General features: G+C 45.5%; 1 protein-coding gene across 2 annotated transcripts in view; it reads right to left on the bottom strand.

The window, feature by feature from the left end:
- LOC139276084 (serine/threonine-protein kinase H1-like) overlaps positions 1–17,021 on the bottom strand; it is a 162,641-nt gene extending 145,620 nt beyond the window's left edge. For both annotated transcript variants that reach the window (XM_070893551.1, XM_070893559.1), the window contains exons 1-2: positions 16,748–17,021; positions 10,376–11,042 (exon numbers count right to left, since the gene is read on the bottom strand). In XM_070893551.1, the coding sequence (XP_070749652.1) occupies positions 10,376–11,042; positions 16,748–16,974 (894 nt within the window). In that variant the 5' untranslated portion in view covers positions 16,975–17,021. The remainder of the gene's footprint in view (positions 1–10,375; positions 11,043–16,747) is intronic.
- Between the last annotated feature and the right edge of the window lie 6,060 nt (positions 17,022–23,081).

Raw genomic sequence — 23,081 nt, 5'->3', positions numbered from 1 at the left:
TGCTGACGAGACAGCACTGTTTTGGCACTACGTATCGCGAAAGACATTAGCAGCAGCAGAAGAAACGCAGCCAGCCGGTGTAAAAGATGCCAAAGATAGATTGACTGTGCTTGCTGCTGCAAATATGGCTGGGACACATAAGTGTAAGCTGATGGTCATTGGGAGATACCAGTGTCCAAGATGTTTCAAGGGTTTGAGAGTATTGCAGTGCATTATTATGCCAATAAGAAAGCATGGGTAACCAGGGTAATCTTTCTGAACTGGTTTGAGAAGAATTTTGTCCCTCAGGCGCGTGCTCATTGCATGAAAGCTGGTCTTGAGGAAAACTGCAAAATATACTTGCTGCTAAACAATTGCTCAGCACATCCCGATGCTGAGCTTTTGGTAAAGGATAATGTCCATGGAATCTACTTACCTCCAAATGTTACATCACTGATATAGCCAATGGACCGAGGAATTTTGTGATCGATGAAGTGTCTGTACAAAAACGAGTTTATGAGGTGTTTGCTTAATGCTGTGAACACAGGTATGGGAATAAAAGTATTCTCAAAAGCTTTCTCTATCAAGGACGCCATATCATCATCATCATCATCATAGGCAGTCCCTCGGAATCGAGGAAGACTTGCTTCCACTCCTGAAGTGAGTTCTTTGGTGGCTGAACAGTCCAATACGAGAGCCACAGACTCTGTCAAAGGTGGGACAGATAGTCGTTGAGGGAAGGGGTGGGTGGGACTGGTTTGCCGCACGCTCTTTCCACTGCCTGCGCTTGATTTTTGCATGCTCTTGGCCTTGAGGCTCGAGGTGCTCAGCGCCCTCTCGGATGCACTTCCTCCACGTAGGGTGGTCTTGGGCCAGGGAATCCCAGGTGTCAGTGGGGATGTTGCACTTTATCAGGGAGGCTTTGAGGGTTTCCTTGTAGTATTTCCGCTGCCCACCTTTGGCTCGTTTGCCGTGAAGGAACTCCAAGTAGAGCACTTGCTTTGGGAGTCTCATGTCTGTCATGCGAACTATGTGGCCTGCCCAACAGAGCTGATCAAGTGTGGTCAGTGCTTCATGTTATATATGCATGCTTGTTTGTTGTGCGAAGTCTGTAACACTGTTATGTAACACTGAATGTAACCTTACACTGTACATACGTTATCTGTACACCAGAGGGTGCTACTGCTGGAGACCTAAGGGTTACCTGCACACTTGATGTCCTCACTCGAGGAGCTGCAAATAAAGGACTACAGTCTACACAGTTTAAGTATCATACCCTGCCTCGTGGAGTCATTACTAAAGGTGCCTACATACACCACAACTGGTGACGAGGATACGAGGTCACGAACTACACGCTCAGCATGTCGAATCTCAGCAACTTTCAGCAATTTACAGAGGGGGATGATTGGAATGCTTTTGTAGAAAGATTGGAACATTTCTTCATAGCCAACGATCTGGATAGGGTCACACCGGCTACAGGACCGAACAGGCGCAGGGCCATCCTGCTTAGCAATTGTGGGCCCACCATGCATGCCCAACAGAAAGTTGTTCAGTCCAGTTCGTTGGACATATTCAAAAGGGAGTTAGATGTGGCCCTTACGCTAAAGGGATCAGTGGGTATGGAGAGAAGGCTGGGGTGAAGTACTGAGGTTGAATGATCAGTGATGATCATACTGAATGACGGTGCAGGCTCGAAGGGCCAAATGGCCTGCTCCTGCACCTATTTTCTATTTGCTTTGTTTCTATGTCTCGTCAGGGACTTGCTAGCCCCAGCAAAGACAACCACCAAAAGCTATGAGGAACTTGTAACACTTATACAGGAACAACTAAAACTGAAAGAAAGCATCCTCATAGCCAGGCAATGGTTCGACACTTACTGGCGACCCGAGGGCCAAAAAATTACTAAGTATGCTGCACACTTAAGAAGACTAGCTGTACCGTATGATTTTGGAGACCATCTTAATGAAGCATTAAGGGACATATTCGTCATTGGAATCAGCCACGAGGGCCTCCTACACAAATTGCTCTCTGCCGACATCACGGTCACCCTGCAGAAAGCAATCAAAGTGAGCCAGGCCTACATGGCTTCGGCCGGCAACTCCCGACGAATACTGACCCAGGTCTCTAAACTGGCGAGCGCAGTGCACCGCATGGATACTTCAAAAGGCAGGAATGTGCCCCAAGTCCAGAAACCCTGAGTCTGCTACATGGGGCAAACCAGATGGCCCCATGCTGGCGCTGTGGAGGAAACCACAAGGCCCACCAGTGCCGCTACAAAGACTATGCATGCAAAGGCTGTAAAGAGAAAGGGCACCTTCAAAGAATGTGCAGAAAAAGCTGTACTCATCGCGTCTCTGATGAGTTGGCTGATCACTGGGGCTCCGACACAGATGAAGGTGAAGCTGCTCAAAACCTGGAAGAAGAGAATGGAATTTATACCTGCTCCACCGAAAGTTCTCCGTGGACGATGGAAGTGGACATCGTCCCGGTTTCTATGGAGATCGACACAGGGGTGAGCCAGTTTGTGATGAGCCAAACGACCTTTGAAAAACTTTGGATAAATCCTGCCAATTGACCAAAACTGCATCCTGTCCAAGCGAAGCTGCTCACCTATGCCAAAGGTAAAATCCCAGTTGTTGGCAGCGTGGACGTCTAGGTCTCCCAGGGCAGCGTGTTGAACAAACTCCCCCTGTGAATTGTAGCTGGCGACGGTCCCACGCTACTGGGTAGGAATTGGATGAACCTGGTCCAAGTCGGTCGAAGCGGCGACGGCCTCCGGACTCCAGCAATCGACAGCAAACGTGGATCCACCGCTGCATCCAGAGATCCCACCATCCAACTCGACTGTGCGGCGACGACTCCACAACACCGCGGCAAAATCTACAGGACCGAAAACCGAAACTCCACTTTCCGGGCCGGGGCAGGACTCCAAGAGGTGAACATTGTCGAAAGAAGTGGATTCCCGACATCCAGGGCCGAACCTGTGGAAGAAAAGACTACCACAGCCTACCTGGAGGAGAGCCAGAAGATGGTGGCCGCACCACGAGGAGAAGAACCTGCAATCAAAATGATCGCGGCCATACTACGAGGAGCAGCGCTGCAGGAGCGACACGTGGCCCCGAGCGGCTAATTGGATTGGAAGGCTTCCTTAAAGGAGACCGGTAACCAAAGAAATTTAAAGAGACAGTTTCAACTAAATGAGGACAAGGACTTTAAAGCTAAAGATGTAATAAAAGGGTGCAAGTATGATAATATATGCAAAGTAACCACGATTTGTGATGCTGGTGAACTAATGTGACTAATGAGATGAATACATATGTTAGTAAGGTTAAGAACAAGTTTGTTATGTTGGATAATTATGGCAGAGAGTGTGAAATGCCTAATGTAACCATGTCTGGTGAGACCATGACACCCAAAAGTGAGGCAAATGCTGTAATTTATAAGGTAGGCTCGACTATGTGTGATCAGAGCTAAGGTGTCATGTACCTACCAAGATAGGACACTGCTAAAGGATATTGGGTTCTATAGGGACTAATGCAAATGCTAGACCCCCAGGTCCAGCTGGCTACCAGACCATGTAACCTGGACCTTTGGAACAAATGTGATGCCCTTGGAAGGGCACACACACACCCAGTGGGAGCAGATCCACTACAGGGACAGTGGTTAATGGGCAGCACAGCCACCTCCAATGGCAACCTGCACCAGACCAGCCCTACAACACCTGGCCACCAGGGCCAACACCAGGAGCGAGAGGCCAATGCCCTCCAGTTTGAACAATCCCTGCTGTGGCATTGAAGTATGGCGGAGAGGCACTGCTGGCGTGAATACACGCCCTCATCTCTCTCATCTGGAGGGAGGAGAGCATGCTGGGGGATCTCAGAGATGCAGTAATCGTGACCATATTTAAAAAAGGGGACAAGTCCGACTGCGGCAACTACAGAGGAATCTCCCTGCTATCAGCCATTGGGAAAGTCACCACTGGAGTCCTCCTCAACCGTCTTCTTCCCATGGCCGAGGAGCTCCTCCCGGAGTCACTGTATGGATTTCATCCCCTACGGGGCACAACGGACATGATTTTTGCAGCGCGACAGATACAGGAAAAATGCAGGGAACAGCGCCAGCCCTTATACATGGCCTTCTTCGACCTTACAAAGGCCTTTGACACTGTTAACCGTGAGGATCTATGGAGCATCCTCCTCCGTTTCGGATGCCCCCAAAAGATCGTCATCATCCTCCGCCTGCTCCACGATAATGTGCAGGCCGTGATCCTTACCAATGGATCCTTCACAGACCCAATCCACGTCTGGACCGGGGTCAAACAGGGCTGCGTCATCGCCCCAACCCTCTTCTCAATCTTTCTCGCCGCCATGCTCCACCTCACAGTCAACAAGCTCCCCTCTGGAGACGCCATATGGTCAGCTGCGAATGCATGGAACTTGGTAACTGCAGACACCTTGGTCAATGCTTGGCATAACATCTGGCCATTAACTATGTGCTGACGATGAGGCTGATGATGCTCCTCAGGACTTTCAAGGCTTTCATGTCTCCAGGGAGAAAGCAATGATTGCTCAACTCTTAGATTATGCAAGAGGGCTGACTTGCGAAGCTGCACAGGAATTGAATGAGGACGATGTCGCAGAAGTCATGGACATAGACAAGGATGCTCCCATTGTGCATGCAGTGACAGATGAAGAAATCATGCAGAAGGTTTTGCATCCAGAAGAAAAGGATGAAAGCAATGAGGATGATGATGCCTGTCATCAAGTCGAAAAAGTGCCGATTGACAAAGCAATCAATCTTTGTCAAGAGTTAATTCACACCTTAGAGCAATGAAGCTTCATAAGTGAAGAAGAAATACTGCAGGTCTACAGAATTCGGGAAAGATTAGTGAAAGAAAAGCCCCAATTATTTAAAAAACAACAATATTAAATATCTTTCAAAAGAGGTCGCACCAGAAGGCCCACAATCGACAGTGTGCACCTACACCAGTAATTTACACATTTGATCATCCTATTGCTGGCCCATCATCAGCCCCAGAAATCATAGCTGAGCCCTCCACCTCAAACACAACCTCCAGCCAATTATAAATGTACCTGTTTAATTTTACTCTGTTTAACAAATAAATACCTTCATTTACTGTTTTATATTTCATAACTTAACTGTTTTACAAATAAAAACCTTTATTATATTTCATGCTTTGAGTACTGTACATTCCTTTTCAAAGTTGAAGATGGTAGCAAAAGATATAGGTCGGGAAGCTCACATTAAGTACAGTTACAGGGTACTGCGTTGCAAAAACAAGAGAGGGAGGCTTACCATGCGTTGCGAAGAAGCGAGGATTACAAGGCCTGCGAGGAGAAGAAATACAAAATGACGTCCAAAAACCGCAAATATCACAACCTGGGCCCAGGCATTTCCGGACTAGGGACTCGCTTCTGGCGTTCCAAAATCTGGAAATACCCGAACCTGGGCTCGGGCGTTTCCGGACTTATGACATCAGAACAACTTTCCGAAGTACGGAAAAACACGAAAACCGGCTCGGCCTCGTTCCCGAGATTGCCGGATTCGGGAGGTTGTACCTGTCGCGCCTTTAATGTAGTTAAACGTCCCAAGGCATTATAAGACAAAAGGCATTTCACAGGAGTATTATGAGACAAAGAAATTTGACACCGAACCACATAAGGAAAATTAGAGCAGGCGACCAATAGCTTGGCCAGAGAGGTAGGTTTTAAGGAGCATCTTGAAGGAGGAAAGAGAGGTAGAGAAGCGGAGAGGTTTAGGCAGGGAGTTCCAGAGCTTAAAGGCCTAGGCAACAGAAGGCATGGCCACCAATGGTTGAGTGATTATAATCAGGGCTGTTCAAAGGGGTAGAATTAGAGGAGCGCAGATATCTCGGGAGGGGTTGTGGGGCTGGAGGAGATTACAGAGATAGGGAAGGGCGAGGCCATGGAGGGATGTGAAAACAAGGTGGAGAATTTTGAAATCGTGGCATTGCTTAACCGGAAGCCAACTTGGGTCAGCGAGCACAGGGGTGATGGGTGAATGGAACTTGGTGCGAGTTAGGACACGGGCAGTTGAGTTTTGGATGATCTCATGTTTATGTAGGGTAGAATGTGGGAGGCCAGACAGGAGTGCGTTGGACTAGTCCAGTCTAGAGTTAACAAAGGCATGGTTGAGGACTTCAGCAGCAGCTGAGCTGAGGGAGGTTCAGAGACAGGCGATGTTACAGAGGTGGAAATAGGTGGTCTTAGTTATGTGATCGGAAGCTCCTTTCAGGGTCAAATATGATACCATGGTTGTGACCAGTTTGGTTCAGCCTCCGACAGATGTGAGGGAATGGGATGGAGTCAGTGGCTAGGGAACATAGTTTGTGGTGGGGACCGAAAACAATGGCTTCGGTCTTCCCAATATTTAATTGTAGAAAATTTCTGCTCATCCAGAACTGAATGTCGGATAAGCAGTCTGACAATTTAGAGACCGTGGTGGGGTCGAGAGAAGTTGTCGTGAGATAGAGCTGGGTGTACATGTGGAAACTGATGCTGTATTTTCTGATGATGTCACCAAGGGGCAGCATGTAGATGAGAAGTAGGAGGGGGCCAAGGATAGATCCTTGGGGGACACCAGAGGTAACGATGCAGGAGCGGGAAGAGAAGCCTTTGCAGATGATGCTCTGGCTACGATTAGATTTATAAGAATGGAATCAGGTGAGTGCAGTCCCACCCAGTAATGTATGAAACACAGCAGCCAATTTGCGCACAGCAGACTCCCACAAATAGCAATGAAATAAATTACCAGGCCATCTGTTTTTTTAGGTGTTGATTGAGGGATAAATGTTGGCCAGGACCCCAGGAGAACTTCCCAACTCTTCTTCAAATAGTGCCATGAGATCTTTTACGTGCACTTGAGAGGGCAGACCCGGCTTCAGTTAAACATCTCATCTGAATAACCATGCATGAACCATGAGTACTATTTATTGAAATTGCACCCTTTTTTGGGAAAAATTATCAAACAGAGGAAGATGTAGCTCCATATTTGAAAGGATCTGAAATTTGTCTTACATGTATTAACAAAATCTTCATCTTGGTAACAACCTGAAGTCACCACTGGATTATTCCTTTCAGAACGTACCTGTCTCTAGTCTGGTATAATTTAATGAGAACCAGTTCTGACCAATAGCACATTCAGGAGATGCTATTCAATGGCTCTGAAGTCTGTAAACACAGTATAATTACTAAATTGATGTCAAGTCCTGTTGTAGCCTCTATATTTATTACAAAGTCAGGATCGCTGGTTTTTAATACATGGTTTAACTGCAGGCATTCTTCTTCAGAACCTAAAAGGTCAATTAGCTCTTCAGGGAATCAGTATAGCTCTTTCTTTCTGATTAGTACATTTCAGAGCAGTAATGTGGGAAACTAATAAAAATACATTGCAGATGGCTTTTTCTAATCCTATTAACCAAACTCACTGTTTTTTCATTTATCATGGCAGCCTCTCTACAAGCATCCTCAGTAGGCAGCTTGTGAGAATAAGTGGCACTTTATTGTGAAATGTTCTCCCATTGTACGAAACATCAAAGAGCATAAAATATGTACACAGAAGAGGCTTATTAAAAATGGCCTTTTTTAAGAGCCAGAAAACCTAACCCTTCAGGAGAGTTTTGTGTGACTTCATGCCGTTTTATATATAACATAAATTGGGCTCTTCTTTTCAAATGGCTTTGTTAACCTGACCTTGTCCAGCATCAATATGGTCAATTTACTCAATTAATGACTAGACAAGTTTCACCTTATCTTTTAAGGAATACCTTAAAATGAAAACAAGCAATCCTCCAGCTGTTTCAAAGAACACTTTGGGGTAACTTTGACTTTGGGTAAGAGTGTAAAATGGCCGATATCGATTCAACCTGTTATACATCCATCCCGATTTTCACTTCCATTGAAGTCAAGAGCTATTCTGAGGCCTCCACCAAGGTTATAATTGAGGAGGTCCTCAAGGAGGGGGCTCCTCTTCCCCACTAGCTGCAGGAACATCCCCAGGCCAACTGTGGTCCAGGCCTGGATAGAGGTTATAGACAGGGTCATTGCACCCAGCATCACCCTCTGCAAAGCTAGAAGAAGTTTAAAGATCTCACAAGAACAGAAGCTCGAGTACACCTCTTAATTTTTCCAACTTTCTCAAAAGCATTTCACAACACTCCTTTCACCCCTACTCTCAACAATTCTCTGTCCTCTATCACATCCTTCAATTTCCTATCACAGGTGCACACTACATGCAACACCACTCTGTCTCAATATAATCACAGTGGCCTAGAAATTCAATAAGGCCTGAAAATGGGCAGGGCACCACCCAGCGCTATTTGCCTGCGCTGCTTCTAAATGGTAAGTGGTGCAGGCAGCACAAACAAAATTACATATGAGGTTCAGTGTTAGTAGCACCCACTAAACTACCAGCCTGTCCTCGCCGCACAGCACTGCCCCCCAGTCATCAAGATTCACGACGTGGCCCTCGACAACGTGGACCATTTCCCATACCTCGGGAGCCTCTTGTCAACAAAGGCAGACATTGATGCGGAGATTCAACATCACCTCCACTGTGCCAGTGTAGCCTTCGGCTGCCTGAGGAAAAGAGTGTTCAAAGACCAGGCCCTCAAACCTACCACCAAGCTCATGGTCTACAGGGCTGTAGTAATACCCACCCTCCTGTATGGATCACAGGCATGGACGATGTATAGAAGACATATCAAGTCGATGGAGATATATCATCAACGATGTCTCCGCAAGATCCTGCAAATCCCCTGGGAGGACAGACGCACCAACATCAGTGTTCTCACCCAGGCTAACATCCCCAGCATTGAAGCACTAACTACTCTCGATCAGCTTCGCTGGGCAGGCCGCTTAGTTCGCATGCCAGACACGAGACTCCCTAAGCAATTGCTCTACGCGGAGCTCCTTCATGGCAAACGAGCCAAAGGTGGGCAGTGGAAACGTTACAAAGACACCCTCAAAGCCTCCCTGGTGAAATGCAACATCACCACTGACACCTGGGAGACCCTGGCCGAAGACCGCCCGAGGTGGAGAAAGTACATCCGGGAGGGCGTTGAGCTCCTCGAATCTCAACGCTGCGAGCGTGAAGAGGTCAGGCGCAGGCAGCGGAAGGAGTGTGTGGTAAATCAGTGATACCCCGCCTTCCCCCGATGAATATCTGTCCCACGTGTGACAGGGTCTGTGGCTCTCATGTTGGACTGTTCAGCCACCAAAGAACTCATTTTAGGAGTGGAAGCAAGTCTTCCTCGATTTCGAGGGACTGCCTCTGATGACATTGTTGAACAGTACCAGCCAGCATTTTCAGAATCCACATAAGTAAAAAATGTCTGATGAAAGTTCGTCAACCTGAAACATTAACTGTGTTTCTCTCTCCATAGATGCTGCCTGACTTGCTGAATATTTCCAGCATTTTCTGTTTTTATTTCAGATTTCCAGCAGTATTTTGCCTTTGTAAATAAAAAATGTATTCAGATAATTCAGTAAATACCTTGGGATTGATATTGTAAATCCTGACACTTAGACAATACTTGCATTGTGAAGTGAGGATGCTGTAAACATCATTGTAAGAAAAAAGCAAACATCCAAGACTGCGGCCTGGATTTCTTTCCCAATTACCATTGTTTTTTGGGAGGTCCCATAGTGGATAATAGAGGAAAATGGGGCAAGGAAACCTTCTGCTGAATTCTTAGTCTTAAAAATGTCTGTTGGAATTGTCCTCTGCCCCCTCCCTGGGTGGATCTCACCAGCTACTGATTTCTAGCTCCACTGTCTGTAAATGACAGAGGGTGGGGCTTGGTCCCATGTCTTATTTCCCTGAATGACCACTCTTGCTCCACCTCCCTGGAAAATCGCCCTTATCGAAGAGGCATTCAGAATTGTTTGTTGGTGGGAGCCAGATGATAAGTGTAGTGAAGGCCATCAGGTTGCTTTCTACAATTTTCTTTATTTGTTGTTAAGTCCTGATGCTTCCTGCCCCTCCCCTAATGATTATTTGCAGCAGGGATTTTGGCTTCTGCAGTTTCTGTTTAATGAGTTTGCTGGCCTGTCCCTTTCAGCTGCTGCAGCGAGTGAAATGCTCAGCCCAGTATTTTCCTTCCCCATAGTGCAGGACCCCCAATGGACAATGGAGATAATGCTGGGAGCCAATTCTATATTTGTAATTAACCCTGACCCCAGATGCCCCCTCCTATCGCACTTCTGACAAGAAACCAACTGATGAGGATTTGTATGCACAAGAATGTTACAAGAGAAATGTCTGTAATGAGTCGCAAAGTGAATTGCAAAAGGACTTGTAAATGAGAAATTTACCTTAAGTTTTAAAAATTGAATATTCCACAAGTTTCACCTACCTCACCTACATAACTGTATTTGCACTTGAGAATCATCCTGTAAAGTCTTGTCCGGTTTTCATCCTCAAATGGCATAGTTCCACTAAGCAAAATATAGGAGATCACACCTAACGCCCACATATCTACTGCATTGGTGTAAGGTTTTCTCAACAGGATCTCGGGTGCAATGTACTCTGGTGTGCCGCAAGTTGTCCTCATGGACCAGTCTCCACCTTTATTCCCAGAATTGGCTAATCCAAAATCAGTGACGAGGATCTTGGAGTCTGATCCTGGGTGATAGTAAAGTAGATTCTCTGGTTTCAAATCTCTGTGTGTAATCCCCAACGTATGTAAATATTTGACCCCATCTAAAACCATCTGCAGTACCCTAGTAGCATCTCTCTCTGTAAATGATCCTTTGGCAATGACGCGGTCAAAAAGTTCTCCACCAGTAGCCAGTTCCATTACCATGTAAATTCGGTCTTGGGTCTCAAAGACCTCAATCAGCTGGATGATGTTGCGATGGCTCACCCTCCTAAGCACATTAAGCTCTGACTCACACACCTCCTTTCCTTCTTTAGCCTTGGTCTCAATCATTTTGATGGCAAAGGGCTGTTTGGTGGCTCTATGTTCAACTCTCACCACCCTGCTGAAGCTTCCTCTTCCAATAAGAGCCTTGATGTCATACCTGATGAAGATGAACAGTACAAATTTGTCAAGATTTATCACTGATATAGATAGAATGCCTTTAAAATGCAGTAGTTTCAAAATTCCAAATGATAAGGTACCGTTGAGGTTTAAGTTTAACGCAGACGTCAAAGTTGAGCTATGTTTGTGCTATTAGATCACTAAATATAATAGGTAAGAATACAATAACAAAGTCTAAGGTACAAGTTTTACATAGTTTCTGTTAAGAAATCTATTTATTTAATAATAATTATAACTATTTTAATTTACCTATTCAATCAGTGTGCATATTATCCAGTGCAGCCTTCAGCCGCCTGAGGAAAAGAATATTTGAAGACCAGGCCCTCAAAACTGCCACCAAGCTCATGGTCTACAGGGCTGTAGTAATACCCGCCCTCCTGTATGGATCAGAGACATGGACCATGTACAGTAGACACCTCAAGTCACTGGAGAAATATCACCAACGATGTTTCCGCAAGATCCTACAAATCCCCTGGGAGGACAGGCGCACCGACCTCAGTGACCTCGTCCAGGTTAACATCCCCAGCATTGAAGCACTGACCACACTCGATCATCTTCACTGGGCAGGCCACATAGTTCGCATGCCAGACACGAGACTCCCAAAACAAGTGCTCTATGCGAAGCTCCTTCAAGGCAAATGAGCCAAAGGTGGGCAGAGGAAATGTTACAAGGACACCCTCAAAGCCTCCCTGATAAAGTGCGACATCGCCACTGACACCTGGGAGTCCCTGGCCTAAGTGGAGAAGGTGTATCCGGGAGGGCGCTGAGCACCTCGAGTCTCAACGCCGAGAGCGTGCAGAAATCAAGCTAAGGCAGCGGAAAGAGCGTGCGGAAAACCTGTCCCACCCGCCCCTTCCCTCAACGACTATCTGTCCCACCTGTGACAGAGTCTGTGGCTCTCGAATTAGACTGTTCAATCACCAAAGAACTCACTTCAGGAGTGGAAGCAAGTCTTTCTCGATTCCGAGGGACTGCCTATAATGATGATGATATCATTGGAAAAACAGAAGATCAGTCATTAAGGGAAGTATGTCAAATATCAAATGGAGAGCACTTGTTAACCTACACCATATACTGCAGCTCATATTGCTCAGAAAATATGCAAATTAGTTCAGAAGTATTTGTGTACGTAGCAATATAGAAGCAAATAAGATAACTTCTTTATTTTCCAAGATATACTCCCTGTCAGCATTACTGCCCTTGGGAATGCCAGATCACAGATTCATAAAGTTTGAGGCATTTGTGTCTCAACATAGATTTTATCATTTTAATTGTTCATTGGCTGATCAACTGTAAACAATACCCTGAAGTACTGTGAATCTGCCTATCCTGTGCATTGAATCAGTGAGTCTGCCACTAACATTTGATCTGGCTTCAGCTTTTTGTGGGTCATCATGAATCTAACTACCCTTTTTACATCCATTGAACCTCTTCTCATACTTATCTGTAGGCCTGGTGACATTGGATACCTTCATTGTTAACTATATTTTTTTAGCTATTTCAGCCCACACATGCAAACCTCTTTACAGAGATTTAAATTGTCTCTCCCTGAAGTGTAGCCCCCAAGTGGTTTAAGTGTACAGATGATATATGACCACTAGATTAACAAACGTCAAGTGATCTGTTGTCAGTTGTTAGGGTGGTAAATCAACAAGAGTTCATCTAATTTACCATAACGTGGTTTAAACTCCCTGTCACTGGTAAATTTCTACATAGGATATTCTATACTTAAAGATTGGGGGCAAATAAATAAACTGTTTACATCTCTTTAACATCAAAAATGCACCTATTGCCTCCATGGAGGACCATTTGCAGAATTGACTGTGGGAAAATCTATCATTTTGATTGTTAACTTCTACAAAAACTGCATTTAATCTGTTATGAATCACTTCCCCTTAATTGCTATGAGTTCCTAAGTCAAACACATGTCTGTTTAATATAATGCGTCACAGGTTGTACTGTATAACTCTAATAATTCTAAGATAGTTGGCAGGTATAATGATGAATTGTGAACAAATTAGCTTAATAGTGAGATGAGCAAAAAAATTGTTTATCATCTGACTTACTTATAGCAGGTCTATCTACAGCAGACCTAACTACAGGAGCACTTAACTGAGGTAAAGATTCCATACATGTAGTTTATTTTATTTTTTTAAATGGCAACTTTATACTTCACATATATATTTTCAGCTACTCTGTCTCCTTCTGCCAATTCCTCCACTGCCCCACCCATAGATTATTCGGTAGTTGAGAGAGTGGGTAAGGGAACTGTTGCCAGGGTTCTGCCACTTCATAAGTGGCTGCTCGAAGGTGTGTAAAGTGAAGTAGGATGACTCATTCACCAAGTTTCTCTCGCTCTACAAAATACCTTCCTACTCTGCCACTGCCTCACCTTACCATTGGCTCACCTATACAATTAATTATTATTGGCTTACAATAGCTTCTTGCTGAATGTGCTGTTCTGCGTGCTCTTTCTCTTCCCTCAGTTCTTGCTGTTAAACCCATCGCACCAACTTCAACATACTCAATGATTCTTGGGACCTGAAAACTGTGGAACTCCTTATTTCCTTCAGTCAACCCTCCCTCATAAAATCCATGATTTTAAAACTCAAGCTTGCTTCATCTATTCACAATCTCTTAATTTACCGTGTCACCCTTAGTGGTGTCCTGCACTGTGGCATATACCCCATCAAATCTGTTAATCATTTTCAATACTTGATTAGCTCATCCCTCAACCATCTAAAATCAAGGGAATACAATCCAAGTTTATGCAACCTGTCCTCATATTTAACCCTTTTAAGAGGAATGGTAGCATAGTGGTTATGTTACTGGTCTAGTAATTCAGAGGCCTGGACTAATGATCCAGAGACATGGGACCCGAAATTCAGTACCGCTGGAAAGCTGGTGCTCCCCCCACCATTAGCGCCAACATTTTTGAGTGGCTGGGCCACCCCATATTCAGCTCCAAAAGTGAACAAATGGATTCCAGCGCTAATGAACCCTTCCAAAGTGTATTTTTCAGCGGTGTGGCTGTCTTACTTTGAGCGTTATCACCACTGAGAAATTCAGCATGCAGGTAAGGGTTTCTAATAAGCCAACAACTCGCCAGGGTTTGCAGCAAGGCCCTGGGGGGGGGGGCCGAGGGGTGGGGGGGAAGGAGGCTGGAAGGAGTTTGGAAGGATGGCTGGTGTAAGAGGTGCAAGGAGAGCCAACAGATTCACTGATATGGAGCTGGAGATGGAAGGTGTGGAGGACAGAAGAAGAATACAGTTTCCTGACATGGGGAGACCTGGTAGACAGGCAGTACATAATGCATGGAGGGAGATTGCAGGGGAGCTGTCAGGCACCTCCATGTGCTGGCCAGTCTGCACCCGGCCCTTCCAGAATGGTGGTGGGTCGAAGCCTCCTAGCTCTGGGGCGACGGAGAGCTGCCTCCTCCTCCTCCTCCTCCTCCTCAGGTGGTACTGCTGGCTCGACCTCCAGTGGCTGTCCCCTCATGATAGCCAGGTTGTGCAGCATGCAGCAGACCACAACGATTACGGAGACCCATTGAAGAGAGTACTGCAAGGTGCCACCAGAGTGGTCCAGGCACCGGAACCTCTGCTTAAGGATGCCTATACAATGCTCGATGATGCACCTGCTGGCACAATGAGTGTCTTTGTATGCATGCTCTGGCGCTGTCCTGGGGTTCCGCAGAGGAGTGAGCAGCCAAGTGAACTGGGGATATCCCTTGTCCCGAAGCAGCCAATCACAATCCTGATTCAGGCCGGTGAAGACGGCGGGCACACTGGTCTGACACAGAATGAACGAATCATGGCTGCTGTCTCCCTTGCCCACTGCCTGTCTGCACGGTGCTGATGGCGACGCCTTCTCCAGCATGCCGCCCTGCTTCTGACCAGGTACACCAGGTGTTCCCTTCCAACACTCCTCCCATCCTCAGGGTGAACCCTGCCAAACAGGTCTCTGCAGCCCACTGGGCTCCACTAAAGAGTCAGACCTGAAAGTTGTACAAGAGTACAGGGGTATGTGCAAACCTCTGAGCAACACTTAACAGGTTTAATGGAACCAAAACAATTAATACAATTATATGAAAAGATAAATACTGCGCATGCTGGAAAATGAAATAAAAACACTAATAATTAATAAAACTATATGAAAAGATAAATACTGCGGATGCATGCTGGAAAATGAAATAAAAATAATAAGTAATAAAACTTTTTATCGACCAAAGGGCCCCAGCGTTGTTGTGTTCGAGCACCACATTGAAAACTTCACGGGGTCACTGCCGGGAAAAGTCCTACCTTTTCCTCGGTGAATTTCGCTGTAGTAGTCCCTTTCCAGTGGCCTGCATGCTGCAGAGCTCACTGCTGGAAACCTTCCTTTGCAACGGCTTCACCGCGCCGTTTCCGACAGAAGTGAATACCGCTGAAATCCTCCCCGAGCTGAATATGGCTCGGGGAGGGAAAAGTACCCGACAGCGGCGGCCGATCCATTTTTTCGATCAACCGCCCAAACTCCACAAGTTTGAACTCGTGGGTTAATTTCGGGCCCACGAGTTCAAATCCCAACATGGAAGCTGGGAATTTAAATTGGGTTAATTAAATAAATCTGGAATAAAATGCTAGTCTCAGTAATGGTGACCATGAAACTATCGGATTGTCATAAAAACCCATCTGGTTCACTAACACAAAAGCAATATACTGCGGATGCTGGAAATCTGAAATAAAAACAGAAAATGCTGGAAATACTCAGCAGGTCAGACAGCATCTGTGGAGGGAGAAGAAACAGAGTTAACGTTTCAGGTTGCTGACCCTTCTCTGTTTCTCTCTCCACAGATGCTGCCTGACCTGCTGAGTATTTCTAGCATTTTCTGTTTTTATTATCTAGTTCACTAATGTCCTTTAGGGAAGGAAATCTGTCGTCCTTACCTGGTCTGGCCTATATGTGACTCCAGACCCACAGCAATGTGGTTGACTCTTAACTGCCCTTTGAAATGGCCTAGCAAGCCACTCAGTTGTAACAAACTGCTAGGAAAAACATCTCACTGACTGCAGCGGTTCAAGGAAACAGCTCATCATCACCTTTTCGTGGGCAATTTAGGCATGGGCAATAAATGCTGGCCTTGTCAGTGACGCCCACATCCCATGAATGAATAAAATATGGGAACAGTGTTTTTACAACAAGTATATGGGAAAATTTGCAGTTTAGAATGAGAAAAAAATCTCTGCAATGTGTCAGATTTAAATCAAGTTTGATTCATGATACAAAAAATGTGAATCTTTCCCTTTATAGGCTCACTTACAGTCAGTTATGCAGCACAGTTCAATGTTCACGCGAGTTCATTCTGAAATTGAAACAATTAGATTTCCCTCCGTTTATTAATTCTAGTCAAAGCGAAGAAATGAGCGCACGGCTTTGAGCAACTTGAGTCGCGCTATGTGAATGTAAACGAGCCTAAAAGGATTTTAACGTTTTAAAAATGCCGTTCAAATTTGGCAATTTCTTCAAAAGTACGAGCACTCGTTTTACTGTCTACTTGCTATACGAAGCAAATGTGCTGTAATTTTATAGATAAAACAATGGTTGCTCAGCAAAGCAAAGAAAGAACGATGTTATAAACCTGTAGTTCCCCTCAACACTAAGTTGGGAATGAATTGAGAATTGCTTGCCCACTGTGCCAGTTACCTTGCTGTCACTTTCGGATCAAACTTGGCTCTGTACTTGGCCACTTTGGTTCTCCTCGCTCCATCGGGGCAGCTCCCGTCGCTTTGCCCATTGCCCACTCCCTTGGGTCCGGGTTTCAGCGGTCCCTCATCGCACACCTTCGGCTTGCCCTTCACCACCGTCTTCACAAAATCCACGTAGCAGTTCCTCGGCGGCTCTGGCAGCACTTTACTCGTCCCGCAGCCCATCACTCGGACATGGTGCAATCAACGAGCTGCCTATGGCCGCTGCAGACCCAGTTCTGCTCAGCCAGTGATCACACACTGCTCGTAAGGCAGCGACACACCAGCACTCTGCATCATACCGCTACTGCTCCCAAGCGACCGAGAGAGAAAGAGCAGCCAGCGATCCTGCAGGTTTCTTTAACATTCACCTGAGCTGAAACCAGTGCCGAGCCCGTCCACACAGGAGTGGTCGTGTCCAGGGATGTGACCGAAGGGAGCCCGGTCTGGATTTTTCCAACATGTAAATTGGAGGATTTGATTCCACGTTCTCCATTGCCCCCCTATATGGCTCAGTTCACACCTCAAATCGCTGGAGAAATACCACCAACGCCAAGATCCTGCAAATCCCCTGGGAGGACAGACGCACCAACGTTAGTGTTCTCCATCAGGCCAACATCTCCAGCATTGAAGCATTGACAACACTGGACCAGCCCCATTGGGCGGGCCACATCTTCCGCATGCCCGACACAAGACTCCCAAAGCAAAAGCTCTGCTCAGAGCTCCAACAGGGCAAGCGATCAGGTGGGTAGAGGGAACGTTTCAAGGACATCCTCAAAGCCTCCCTGATAAAGTGCAACATCCTCACCTACACCTGGGAATCCCTGGCCAAAGACCACCCTAAGTGGAGGATGAGCATTCGCGAGGGCGCTGAGCACCTCGAGTCTTGTCGCCGAGAGCATGCAGAAAACCAGCGCATGCAGCGGAAGGAGCGTGCAGCAAACCAGACTCCCCACCCACCCTTTCCTTCAACGACTGTCTGTCCCACTTGGACTGTTCAGTCACCTGAGTACTCACTTTTAGAGTGGAAGCAAGTCTTCCTCGATTTCGAGGGACTGCCTATGATGATGAAATTGCCGAGCGGCACCAGACCATAATACCAGTGTTTCCAGCATTTTCTGTTCTTATTTCAGATTTCCAGTATCTGCAGTATTTTGCTTTTATAACAATACCAGCAAGTGGCACCAATTACATTGCCACCTTAAACTGGACAACTTCATGACATGTCCCGCACTAACATCCCAATCTACACAAACTGACACCTCACCCTATACACACTAACACTTGCACTACAACCTCCACACCACTGGCTGGTATGCGTATGCCACTTCAATGAGTCACCTATTCTCAGATGAACTGCTTAATCACGGTTAATTGCCAAGGTCCACAAAGGAAACAGAAAATCTTAAATATTGATCACTGGGGTGGAAGGAGCTAATCATTCGTGAGTGTTTGTCTCATCAGGGGATTCTATTGGCCAGGCTCCCACAGGTTGGCTTTGTTCTTCAAGAGGATTTGTGACTGGAGACAGGTTTCTTGAAGAATAACTTGGTGTCTTTGGACCTGATGCGATTGGTAATGCTTTTTTATAATATCCCTTTTGTCTCAGTTTAGATTTCAAAACAGAGTGGGGAGTGGGTATTACTGTTACCCAATTCTAGGACCCTTAGTGAATTGATGAGCTGGGGCTAGTGGAATCGCTCTGTGACATAGAAGCTGTTACTCACAGATTGGCAGCATGTAATACGTGCCGTTCCACAGGGATCTGAACTGAGACCTTAACATTTCACCATATATATTAACGACTTGCATGAAGTAATAGAGACTTGAATAGGAGGCACAGTAAGTTATGTGGATGTGAAGAGAAAGTTATAAAGGGACATGGACTATAAAATGGAAAAGAGTGACTAAAGTAAATGTTGGTCCCTTAAAAGATGAGAAGGGGGAGTTAATAATGGGAAATGTGGAAATGGCTGAGACCTTAAACAATTATTTTGCTTCGGTCTTCACAGTGGAAGACACAAAAACCATGCCAAAAATTGCTGGTCACGGGAATGTGGGAAGGGAGGACCTTGAGATAATCTCTATCACTAGGGGGGTAGTGCTGGGCAGGCTAATGGGACTCAAGGTAGACAAGTCTCCTGGTCCTGATGAAATGCATCCCAGAGTATTAAAAGAGATGGCGGAAGTTATAGCAGATGCATTCGTTATAATCTACCAAAATTCTCTGGACTCTGGGGAGGTACCATCGGATTGGAAAGCAGCTAATGTAACGCCTCTGTTTAAAAAAGGGGGCAGACAAAAGGCAGGTAACTATAGGCTGGTTAGTTTAACATCTGTAGTGGGGAAAATGCTTGAAGCTATCATTAAGGAAGAAATAGCGGGACATCTAGATAGGAATAGTGCAATCAAGCAGACGCAACATGGATTCATGAAGGGGAAATCATGTTTAACTAATTTACTGGAATTCTTTGAGGATATCACGAGCATGGTGGATAGAGGTGTACTGATGGATGTGGTGTATTTAGATTTCCAAAAGGCATTCAATAAGGTGCCACACAAAAGGTTACTGCAGAAGATAAAGGTACGCGGAGTCAGAGGAAATGTATTAGTTTGGATAGAGAATTGGCTGGCTAACAGAAAGCAGAGAGTCGGGATAAATGGGTCCTTTTCGGGTTAGAAATCGGTGGTTAGTGGTATGCCACAGGGATCGGTGCTGGGACCACAACTGTTTACAATATACATAGATGATCTGGAAGAGGGGACAGAGTGTAGTGTAACAAAATTTTCAGATGACACAAAGATTAGTGGGAAAGCGGGTTGTGTAGAGGACACAGAGAGGCTGCAAAGAGATTTGGATAGGTTAAGCGAATGGGCTAAGGTTTGGCAGATGGAATACAATGTCAGAAAATGTGAGGTCATCCACCTTGGAAAAAAACCCAGTAAAAGGGAATATTATTTGAATGGGGAGAAATTACAACATGCTACAGTGCAGAGGGACCTGGGGGTCCTTGTCTTCATGAATCCCAAAAAGTTAGTTTGCAGGTGCAGCAGGTAATCAGGAAGGTGAATGGAATGTTGGCCTTCATTGCGAGAGGGATGGAGTACAAAAGCAGGGAGGTCCTGCTGCAACTGTATAGGGTATTGGTGAGGCCGCACCTGGAGTACTGCGTGCAGTTTTGGTCACCTTACTTAAGGAAGGATATACTAGCTTTGGAGGGGGTACAGAGACGATTCACTAGGCTGATTCCGGAGATGAGGGGGTTACCTTATGATGATAGATTGAGTAGACTGGGTCTTTACTCATTGGAGTTCAGAAGGATGAGGGGTGATCTTATCGAAACATTTAAAATATTGAAAGGGATAGACAAGATAGAGGCAGAGAGGTTGTTTCCACTGGTTGGGGAGACTAGAACTAGGGGGCACAGCCTCAAAATACGGGGGGAGCCAATTTAAAACCGAGTTGAGAAGGAATTTCTTCTCCCAGAGGGTTGTGAATCTGTGGAATTCTCTGCCCAAGGAAGCAGTTGAGGCTAGCTCATTGAATGTATTCAAATCACAGATAGATAGATTTTTAACCAATAAGGGAATTAAGGGTTACGGGGAGCGGGCAGGTAAGTGGAGCTGAGTCCACGGCCAGATCAGCCATGATCTTGTTGAATGGAGGAGCAGGCTCGAGGGGCTAGATGGCCTACTCCTGTTCCTAATTCTTATGTTATGTTCTTATGGACTAAGGGAGTGGGAAAACTGTGGCAGATGGAGTTCAATGAGGCCATCCACTTTGTATGTAAGAAAGTCAAATAGTTTTTTGTTTCTCAATGGTGAGTCTAGGAACTGTGGAGTAGCACAGGGATTCAGGGCCTGGAATTTCTGCTCAATTGTGCTACTTTTTAGCGCAAGTCTCTCAAAATTGCTGTAACCGGTGCAAAACATCGCAGGATTTTAAGCGGAAATTGCATTCAGCGCAACTGGAATTTCCACAATCTTTGACATAAGTTTTATAAACATTGCCCTAGCAGCCCTGCCCACCTTAATCACCAGTAGTCATTTGTAGACCTTTGAGGAGGCTGGATCTTTTGGGTGCAAGGGCATTAATAGTTACATTTTTAAAGCATTTGAATGAATTTTTTTTAAAGATAGTAAGGAACAGAGTACTGAACCCCAATCTAACTAGAAAATGGTTGTATATATACTTTTAAAGTCATTTTCAGTAATTTAAAATCAGGTTATTCACAGGTGATGAATTATACTCTGATTTAAATGCTTATTTTTTTATGATAAACCCATTTTCAACTGGATTAATCAAACTGCACCTAGTTACCACCCTTAAATATATCAAGGAATACTTTTTAAAGCATTTTTAAAAATATATGTTTTAAAACACTGTCCGGTTCCTCTGGTTCATGACAGATTTTGCATTTGGCAATATGCAAATGAGTTTCAGCAGAAACTCAGGGGAAAAAACACGTTACAACATGAGCGTAATTTTGGGAATATATTGCGCCGGAATCGCCAATTGCTCCCAAAGCGGAAACTTTGTCTCTGTACACAATTAGTAAAAACTAGTGCACACATACAAAAATTCATCAAAAAGGATAATAGCCTTTATCTCAAGTAGACTGGAATTCAAAAAGGGGTACTAAGGGGAATGATCAGCCATGATCTTATTGAATGCAAAGGGCCGAATGGCCTACTCCTGCACCTATTTTCTATGTTTCTATGTTTAAAAGTGAGGAAGTGATGCTTCAGTTGTACAGAATCTTGGATAGACCCCATCTGGCAAACTGTGTTCAGTTTTGGGCATGGAACCTCAGGGAGGATATATTGGCCTTGAAAGGCATACAGCCAAATTCACTAGAATGATTTTAGGACTTTTTTTTAATGCGTTCCTGTGTTGTGGACATCACTAGCAAGGCCAGCATTAATTGCTCATCCCTAATTGCCTTTGAGAAGGTGATGGTGAGCCACCTTCTTGAACCATTGAGTTGATGTTAGGGAGTGAGTTGCAGGATATTGACCCAGTAACAAAGAAGGAATGGCGATATATTTCCAAGTCAGGATGGTGTGTGATTTATAAGGGAATTTACAGGTGATGATGCTCCCATGCGTCTGCTGCCCTTGTCCTTCTAGGTAGTAGAGGTTGTGGGTTTGGGAGGAGCTGTCGAAGAAGTTGTAGTGAGTTGCTGCAGTGCATCTTGTAGATGATACACACTGCAGCCACGGTACGCCAATGGTAGAGGGAGTGAGTATGTAAGGTGGTGGATTTGCTGCTGATCAAGCAGGCTGCTTTGTTTTGGATGATGTTGAGTGTTGTTGGAGCTGAACTCATACCAGCCTTTGACCTGCTCTTGTAGCCACAGTATGTATGTGGCTGGTCCAGTTACGTTTCTGGTCAATGGTGACTCCCAAGATGTTGATGGTGGGGGATTCGGTGATGGTAATGCCGTTGAATGTCAAGGGGCAGGTGTTAGACTCACTCATGTTGAAGATAGGCATTGCCTGGCTCTTGTGTGGCGCGAATGTTATTTGCCACTTATCAGCCCAAGCCTTGAATGTCATCCAGATCTTGCTTCATGCGAGCATGGACTGCTTCATTATCTGAGGATTTGAGAATGCAACTGAACACTGTGCAGTCATCAGCGAACATCCCCACTTCTGACCTTATGATAGAGGAAAGGTCATTGATGAAGCAATTGACGATGGTTGGGCTGAGAACACTGCCCTGAGGAACTCCTGCAGTGATGTCCTGGGGCTAAGATGATTGGCCTCCAATAACCACAACCATCGCCTTTTGTGCTCGGTATGACTCCAGCCAGTAGAGAATTTTCCAGCTGATTCCCATTGACTTCAATCTTACTAGGGCTCCTTGATGTCACACTTGGTCAAATGCTGCCATGATGTCAAGGGCAGTCACTCTCATCTAACCTCTGGACTTCAGCTCTTTTGTCCATATTTGGATCAAGGCTGTATGAGGTCTGGAGCCAAGTGATCCTGGCAGAACCCCAACTGAGCATCATTGAGCACATTACCGAAATAGTTCTCATCAAAGTCACATCCTTTGTGACTGTGACAAAGATAAACTATCTCTTCTTGTCCTTCTCAGCCTTTGTCTGTAGCCTTTGACCCGGTTGACCACTCCACCATCCTCCAACGCCTCTCCATCATCGTCCAGCTGGATGGGACTGCACTCACCTGGTTCCATTCTTATCTATCTAATCAAAGCCAGAAAATCACCTGCAATGGCTTCTTTTCCCACTCCGACATGTTACCTCTGGTGTCCCCCAAGGATCTAG

The sequence above is a fragment of the Pristiophorus japonicus genome, chromosome 1 (assembly GCF_044704955.1).
Source record: "Pristiophorus japonicus isolate sPriJap1 chromosome 1, sPriJap1.hap1, whole genome shotgun sequence".
Classification (NCBI taxonomy): domain Eukaryota; kingdom Metazoa; phylum Chordata; class Chondrichthyes; family Pristiophoridae; genus Pristiophorus; species Pristiophorus japonicus.
This window is presented reverse-complemented; position numbering and strand designations above follow the sequence as displayed.